Source organism: Triticum dicoccoides, chromosome 2A (genome assembly GCF_002162155.2).
Source record: "Triticum dicoccoides isolate Atlit2015 ecotype Zavitan chromosome 2A, WEW_v2.0, whole genome shotgun sequence".
Taxonomy (NCBI): Eukaryota; Viridiplantae; Streptophyta; class Magnoliopsida; order Poales; family Poaceae; genus Triticum; species Triticum dicoccoides.
The window spans coordinates 77,801,195-77,810,210 of record NC_041382.1 but is presented as its reverse complement, the minus strand read 5'-3'; the positions used below and the strand labels follow the sequence as shown (position 1 = coordinate 77,810,210).

Below are 9,016 nucleotides of genomic sequence, written 5' to 3'. Positions count from 1 at the left end.
CATGGATGGCTTGATGCGCTGCATCGTCTCCAAATCGTCCACAATGTGTCGGCTGTGTAGGAGCGTTGTACAACAAATTTGGTCTAATCTACCTACCCATTTAGTGGAATAGCGCAATTTTAAGAAATAAATTCACATCAGTGTTGCAGTTAAACATAATTTATACGAAAAAAAAAGTGTTATAAACGATCATGCATATTGGAGAATTGCATTCACGTGTTACCGTCGTAGGCAAATAAGAAAACCCCTGCAAGAACCACATAACAATGCCTATAGGCCATGTTTGAGCACGACACACACTAGGCCATGCTCAAGTACTTCTGGGCTCTAGTTTGAGTGCATTCTTTCCATGCAAGCAATCGGAAGAACAATACAGAGAACTGCCTGCCAACAGGAATCAAAGGCAAGATAAAAATAGTACACCCACCTTAAAGAAATATAAGAGCGTTTAGATCATTAAAGTAGTGACCTAAACGCTCTTATATTTCTTTACAGAGGGAGTACTTACACAGGTAAACCCTTTAAACATCTCTATAGTAATAGATTCATGATCACCATTGCTGATTTTAACGAAGCCACCTAAGATATGAGGTCCACCTCTCGGTGATCACTACATAACATTCTACAATAACTGTCACAGGCCAACCGCTTGTGAAGAAATGGTAGTCATCGAACATAACACTACCAACATGGTAAATTCTATATGCCTAGAAAAGCATTGTCCTCGGAGAGGGTGCTACCCCTCACTGTCTGGTCATGATTTCCAGGTTTCCCAGCAGCAAGTAAACATTTCAACACCACAATGTCAAATTACGAGAGCTCCTGGCACATGGAGTATTCGATACCAGCAGTGGATCAATCTACAGTCGTGAATACATGTAACTAACTAACTATAATCCGGTACTTATACGCGACCACAAACTTCAGCAAAAAGTCGACTCTTGTATTTGTCTTGCCAATCTTAACACCATCCATTCAGGGTTATGTCTGTTAACAATAAAAAATATAGATTAGTAGAATATACAAGCATTTGAATGAGGATATGGAGATATTTCTCAATATTAAGCAACCAATATTATGAACATGCATGTATTGATATATGTAGAGTAGTATTATGCCAATATGTTAAGGGTCACTGCCATGCCACTGCAACTAGACCAGCGAGAGGGATTTTGAAGATGAAGAGTGGGAAGGGCTGTGTGGAACCTCAGACCTGATGGAGAATAGAACAATTGAAACTCAACAAATAAAGCGTAATTCTTCTTGCCCCGTCTAACAGCCTAACTTGAAACTCAACATTTGGAGCTATCTTAAGTGTTACGCAGTTACATTTATAAATGACTGCCCAAATGGACTCTGAATTTCAGGACAATCGATGGTAAAAGATGACCTAATCAGTAATTATCCCATATATGGAGACCATCTTCAGATCACTAACCCATCCATTCGCATGCATTAGACTATGAATACCGGTGGAAAGAACAAAGCATGACAATCCACACTCCACAGGGCACAAAAGAATTGTATGAACAGTGGAACTAATGGCATTTGTCATGATGGAATCGACTCCCTGAGAGTGGTATTCTTCAGTTTTATTGCGCAAGAAACACCAATATAATTCACAAATAATCATTTATAAACTATCAAAAAATTGCTACAGATTGCACTTGCGAAACAAGTTACTTTGAGTACAAAGGAAGGGACAAAAATCTTACTACAACATCAACATGTGTGAATGCACTTCAATAAAAATGCCATGGCACAACACCACATGCAAGTATATATTAGCTGTGAATTAAATGAAGGTATGTTCTATAATAAATTAATAATACCATCATAGTTTACTGGAACAAGCCAATTAAATTTCTATTTGCTATCTTGACTAAAATAAGACAATAAGTTAAAATGAAACAGATAAACATGGAGATAAAACAAGACAATAAATTTATATGTAACAGATAAAATGATAAATAACAAGATAATGCAATTAAATAAGAGATACCCCACAGCCCTGCCCTTTGAAATTTGAGGACTACCACTTACGGTGTGTTGTGGTGGGTTTTGAATGATAAATTCAAGCTTCCCGGTCATAATAATCATGGCAATGACTGAACATGGACAATGCATGCTAGGTTTCCACTGATGATCTCTCCGTATGGATCTGATTGGTCAAATGGCAACTTCTTTTACCAAAGAATCTCATTGTTAAATGCAAATACTTTTAGGAAAGCTAACATCTATCAACAAGCCGAGTAACCAAAGTTTCTTGTGGGTCTAACTGGGATGTACGACAAAATTGTTTGGAATAAAGTTATCAACATCAAAAGTATCACTCGGTTACATGTACAAATGGTCACGACGCGAATAAAAACTCACGAGTTATCAGGATTCATGAAACTAGAAACAGCATGCTCATAAAAACATATAACGTGGCACCAATAGGTGGACAGAGAAGAAGGCGGGTATATACCTGAGCAACACAACCACATAGCCCTCTACTTCATCTTGATCCTCCATTGCCTCAGTAGCATAGTGGGTATGATGACGAAGCAGCATGTTGCACCAGCACCCATTATCCCAACACCCCTCGCCATTGAACCAATCCGTTCCCTCTGACATCCTTCCACACGCAACAGATCCAACACCAAATCGTATTTAGTTCCGAGCACCATGAAGGCCATCGAAACGAGGCATCCAATCCTGACAGGGTCCTTGAGCATCGACAAAAAAGAAAATTCAGTACGAGATCATATTATATGCTCTGAAGCTAGACAGCCCGGCGCAGAGGCATTTACATACAGGGAAGCCGCTTCTGAATTCAGGAAAACAACGGATCTCAATTTCTAATTTGGAATTGGCAACTTAATTTAAACTGCGCACATGTAAAACCCCATTTCAGCTGCTATAAAATCGGTCGGTTATTTATTTATTTATTTTTGAAGCAAATCGGATCAGACATATTCGAAGGCGCAAGGGGAGCTTTTCCGCGTACCTTGGCGTCGGGGCGCACGCCGGCGACGAACGCGGGAAAGGGGGTGAAGGTCAGAATGAAGATAACGGACATCCAGGACGCCGCCAGGACCACGGGGGAATCTCGGCCTGACCCAGGGCAAGGCGCGCGATGGCCGACGCGAGGCACACCGCGCAGAGGACCCCGTAAACCCCGCAATGCAGGAAGATGAGCCCGTCCCACCCGGCGAGGGGCGCGGGCCTGCGCTCCGACGCCGGCATCTCCGGCTCGGCGACGGTCATGGGGGGCGGAACCCTAGGCGCAGGTGGCGGTGGGCGGAGTTGGGTTTAGCGGGAGAGAGGAGGAAGACGGGGGTCGCTTTGGGGGGCTTCGGGAAGTGACTGCGGACCCAAATCAGCTCAATTTGCTAGATGCACCCCGTGGAGATTTTGGAAAACTCTTTGAAACACCCGACCGATTTTTACTCCCCGTCAACCGCCTTCTTTGGGGCCCGCCAACCACTGTTCACCTCAGAAGTCCTAGCTCCTCATCCTATGCTAATGGGAAAAGTAAATAGGGAGTAACTGAAGAAATGAACGCAAGCTTCTTGGCTCTGTTCATGGCAGATGAAGTAAAGGCAGTACTCCAGCTGATTGCTCATATTTTTCGGGATAGGATTTGTCCACTTAATGAAATTCATGTCATTGAAGCAATGAACTTGCTAGCCCAACATGCCAAAAAGGTTGTTGACTTTGGGTACATAGAGTAGTGGCGAGAAAAGGGCTTGCGCCTCAGCCGTTTTCACTTGATTCGAACCTTGTGATTCTAAGGCAAGGAACTAAACTAATGAACGAGGAGGAAGAGAATATATAAAAAATGACGACATTCAAGCATACTATAGATGTTCCAGAACTGCTAAAGGAAAAATCTAGTAGAAAGGACAACTAAGCGAAAAGGCCTTCTTAGAAAGGCAAAGTGACAGGTAATGCCTTATTTTCTAACAGTGAAATCTAAGATCAGACAAAAAAGATGCTAAGGCTAGGCAAAGAAGACAATGGAGAAATTGTAGGTGAAAACGTTGGGTTACCAACTCTTGGGTGGGTTCTCACACCAAGGTTCCTTTGTTTCAGGCAAGCCCATTTACAAACAAAAGAGAAGGTCGGTCTCGTACTCAAATCAAATCAGAAGGGTGGTACTCACTCGGATGGAAGAATCCCAGGTCGATCCCATACCCAAACAAAGGCTAGACCGAAGGTCCCGTCATACAACCAGCCAGGAATAAGTACTTATCCCTCTACTACTTACGATGATTTTCGTTCTATTGAAATCCTGTGTCGAGCCGATGTTCCCCCAACCTTATCTCTTACGAAGCTCTCTCCTCCACACGCCCCCTTTCATCTCGCTCGTCATCCTCGGCTAGAGGAGAGGTTCCCATGGCGAGCGCCACCCCCGTAGCTGTGGAATCGGGAGGGCCCGCCATGTGATGATCAAAAAGACAAACCGGTCGTGCCATGCCAACCCGTGTTCCCAGACTAGCAGCCCAGACATAGCCCCCTGGCATGCCACATGCCGGGCACGCCTATTTAACCCGTGTTGTGCTGGCATGCTAACGGGTCGGCCCAACTAGCACGGCCAGATGGCCATCTCTGGTTGGAACTCGGTCGACCACTTCTCTTTCCCCTCCCAAACCCTCGAACTGACCCCGTCTGCAGGAGCTCCTATTGGACGTTCGTTGCGTCCAATGACACGCCGATGTACAGGGGGCGCCGTGACTGAGCCGGCCCACTCCAGGGCACCGAAGCTAGCCAGTGCGAAAAAAGGAAATGAGATGGAGGAAGGAATTGAACTCGTGACCGCCAGATTGTCCATGAATGCTACTAGCCACTACAACCATCAGCTACTACTGACTTCTTTTTGCATCTCAAAAATTTTAAGAAGTGAGTATAACTCGTGACCGCCAGATTCATAGTAGCACCTTGTTTGTTGTACCGGATAGATTTCTAATTTTTTTAAAAATATTATGGAAACACATACAGTTTTATGAAGAAAGGAAATGGGAACAAAATTTCAAAATTCTAATACATCTTTCATAAAACCCCAAAGACATTGGAAATCCCGAACATTTTCCAAAAAAGAGCTAAGTTTTAAAGGACGGAAATTTTCTGAAATACGAGTATTTTTTTGTAAAATGCAAACATTCTTTTAAAATTCCCGGTACACATTTTGAATTTGTTAACAAAATTTTAAAACATGAACAAACTTAGAAAACAAGAAGAATTTCTGAAATTACCGAATAGTTTTTGAATTTGTGATTTTATTTTCAAACTAGAACATTTTTTGGAAATTCCTGAACATTTTTTGAATTTGTGAGCAAAATTTTAAAAATGTGCACATTTTCTCATATGTTAAACAATTTTCAAAATTTTAAACTTTTCTGAAACTTACGAACACATGTTTGAAATAAGCAAACGATTTTTGAAGTTCTATTTTTTTTATTTTGAACATTTTTTATTTTTACGATTTTTTTTGAAAAAAGTACATTTCTTTATATTTGGAAAAAGTGTTGGAAAATGCATTTTTTAATTTCTGAACATTTTTGGGAAGAGAAAAAGTGAAAAAGTTAAAAGAAAAACATTAAAAATTGAAAAGAAAAGAAAAGGAGAAACAGAATTAGAAGCAGAAAAAAAACCAAAAAAAGAGAAACAAAAACCAAATGAAAACCAGAAAAGAAACAACACACGAAAACCCGGTTCAGGGAATGTTCTGGAAGGTACCCAAAACCGTGGCGAATAGGTTTTCCGTAATTCGCCGTCCCACAATTCGCGGCAGCAAAAATATTATTGGAAATAAAGGTAGAAGTGGGCCGGCCCTGTGAGAATCCCCCGTCCCACAATTCGCCGCAGCGAGCGGCGAATAGGTTTTCCGCCGTCCCCCTCCTCTCGCTCCCGCTAAACCCAACTTTACACTACCCAGGCTCCCGCATCTAAGAAAAAAAACTCTGCCACCTGCGCCTAGGGTTCCGCCCCCATGACCGTCGCCGAGCCGGAGATGCCGGCGTCGGAGCGCAGGCTCGTGGCCCTCGCCAGGTGGGACGCGCTCATCTTCCTGTACTACGGGATCGTGTGGGTCGGCACCGCGGCGTCCCTCGCCAAGGTCATCGCGCGCGGCGCTCTGGGCGAGGTCGAGGGTTCCGCCGTGCTCGCGGCGGCGTCCTGGCTCTCCCACCACTCCCTTATCTTCGCTGCCGTGTTCACCCCCGTTGCCTTGATTCTCGTCGGCGCCACCGGAGTGCGCTCCGCGTACAACACCAGGAAGGTAATCGCGGAAAATGTTCCTCTGTTGCCTTTTTCAATAGATCCGATTTGCTTCAAACCGGACAGATTTTACAGCAGTTGAAATAGGATTTTGCAATGTATGCGGTTTAAATAAGTTGCCAATTCCCAGTTGGAAATTAAGATCCATCATTTTCATGAATTCAAAACTGGCATTTACTTTATTTAAATGTCTCTGCATCCGTCTAGCTTAAGTGCATATAATAGGACCTCGTTCTGACCTTTTTTATGTCAATTCTTATCAAGGATATCAAAGAGCCCCCGAAAACTCTTCACCAGGTTGCGCAGATGATGCTCAAGGATCCTGTCATTGTTGGAGCGCTTGTTTTGCTGGTCTTCCTCCCGCTCATAAGTCATGAAGATTTGGTGGTCGGTCTGTTGCTTGTGAAAGAATCTCAGAGGGAACATGTTCGTTCAGTATTGAGGGATGTAGGGTCATTGGGTGTCAGCGCAGTATTTTGTTTCATCATGTTGCCCACTACGGTGCTGAGGCAGTGGAGGATGAAGTAATAGAGGGTTATGTTGATGTGCTGTTGAGGTATATACCTGCCCTCTTCTCTGTTCTCCTATTGGCGTCACATTATATGTTTTTTGATAAGCCTACTGTTTCTAGTTTGGTGAATAATCCTGATAACTTGTGAGTTTTTCATTTGTGCTCCTATCATTTATAAATGTAAATGATTAACTCTTATTGGTGTTGATAACTTTATACCAAAACATTTTGTGGTACATCCCAGTTAGACATACAAGAAAGTTTGGTTTCTTGGCTTGTTGATAGATGTTAGCTTTCTTAAAAGTATTTGCAGTTAACACTGATCTTGTTTGGTACACGTCGCTGTTTGACCAATCAAATCCATATGGAGAGATCATTAGTGGAAACCTAGTATGCATTCTCCATGTTCAGTCATTCCCATGCTTATTACGATCAGGCAGCTTTGAATTGTTATTTATCTGCCTTTATTTTCTGTTACATATAAACTTATTGCATTGCTTTAGTGAAGATACAAATAGAAATTCAATTGGACTACTCAAGTAATCCATGATGTTAATATTATAGAACACACCCTTCATTTAATCCACAGCTAATATATACTTGCATGTGGTGTTGTTCCATGACATTTTTGTCGAAGTGCATTCGAAAACACATGTCAATGTTGTAGTAAGATTTTCTTCTCTTTCATGGGTTATCAGTGCCTCTTTATTTCCCCAAAGTAACTTGAGCCCCTTTGTTTCCCCAAAAGCAACTTGTATCGCAAGAGCAATTTGCAACAAATATTTTTGATAGTTTATATGATTATTTGTTAATTATAGTGGTGCTTCTTGTGCAATAAAACTGAAAAATACCACTGTTGGGGAGTCAATTCAATAAAGACTAACGCTGAAATGCCACTTCATCGAAAAAACCCTATTCCTTTGTTTATACCATTCTTTTGTGCCCTGTGGAGCGTGGATTGCTGTTCTGTCCACCAGTCTTCACAGTGTAATGCATGTGAATATATAGGGTTCATGATCTCAAGATGGTTTCCATATACAGAAAAAGGCTTTGGCCGTATCAACCATCATGCAACCCGATTCAAACACACGGCACCATAACACACACACCCACCCAAGGCCGGATACACAGGCACTGAAATCAGCAACACCACCCCATACAACTCCAAGCAAACATCAGGTGGACAATAAGCATTACTATGGAGTTACTAGGGCCCACCAACGGTGAAGCCACATTATAGCTGCGGGGTCAGCTGACCCCACAGCTCTAGCCCCACAGGTTCTTGGCTGTTGATTGAACCCCAGCTATGAGTAGCTCCTCTGAACCCACAGGTCAAAGCAGCTGACCCCACTGTCATTCACTCATACGGTTGGCCATCTATCAAGAAAGCCATCCCATCTCACGTGCTCTATCTGTCCAAACCATCGAATCTCTAATCCCTCTTCCAGTGCAAGGCTCAATCCCCCTTTTTTATTCCCCAAATATTTAATCTCTGTCAAGCTAAGAAGAGAAGGGGATGCTACTTCCAGGAGCCGAGTAGGCGGCTGCTGGTTGCGTTGCCAGAGCCGTGGACATGGAGGCTACAACGAGCTTGGAGGAGAGGAGCCAGAGCTCGCTAACCGCTTCCCACCAAGTCAGGTCGCCTCGCTGGCCCAGCGCCCCTCCCGCCGCCGCCAAAGCAGCTGGCCTATGTGTCCACTGTAGCAAACATTGTAGCAAGAGGAGGGGAAAGGAGACCTTCACAAGTTAGTGTAAAGCTTTGACCCCACAGAGTATTTTTCCTGGCGCTGCCGTTGGGGCCCTCAACCCTGAACGAAAATGAGATGAAGCCGCACATGACGAACCGTGAACTCCAAGGCAGCGCCTTGAGGAAGGTCATGACACCGGAGCGCCGCCACCGCCCGATCCAATGATCAAGGTATCCCTCGGATCCAGATAACAAGTGACCGCAACAACACCTTCAAGAAGAGTATGATGCTGAAACGCCGCCATCGCCGTCCTGACCGAAGTCAGAACGGGTTTTCACCCCAGCCAGCACTCACCGCCACTGAAATGAGGTACAACCTGGCACACAACCACCACCGAACATCGCACCCCGGTAACCACGCTGCCCACACGACCATGGCCACCAGACAACACCTGAGCCACGAGCACCTCGACTCCCACCACAGGGGTCGCTGCTCCAGCATCCGAGACCGCCCCTCATTGACCGGTAAGGGGCAGAAGATCCTCTCCACCCCC

General features: G+C 44.0%; 1 protein-coding gene and 1 long non-coding RNA gene across 2 annotated transcripts in view; one reads left to right on the top strand and one right to left on the bottom strand.

Annotated features, from left to right (window-relative positions):
* Positions 1-569: 569 nt before the first annotated feature.
* LOC119359005 lies at positions 570-3,130 on the bottom strand. Its single transcript, XR_005172349.1, has 3 exons — positions 2,993-3,130; positions 2,471-2,711; positions 570-987 (listed from the first exon to the last, which is right to left on the bottom strand). It is a non-coding gene; the product is annotated as an uncharacterized LOC119359005 (long non-coding RNA).
* Positions 3,131-5,898: 2,768 nt separating this feature from the next.
* LOC119353399 overlaps positions 5,899-9,016 on the top strand; it is a 9,265-nt gene continuing 6,147 nt past the window's right edge. Inside the window, exons 1-2 of the mRNA XM_037620026.1 lie at positions 5,899-6,265; positions 6,529-6,820. Coding sequence (XP_037475923.1) covers positions 5,978-6,265; positions 6,529-6,792 — 552 coding nt within the window. The 5' untranslated portion in view covers positions 5,899-5,977 and the 3' untranslated portion in view covers positions 6,793-6,820. The remainder of the gene's footprint in view (positions 6,266-6,528; positions 6,821-9,016) is intronic.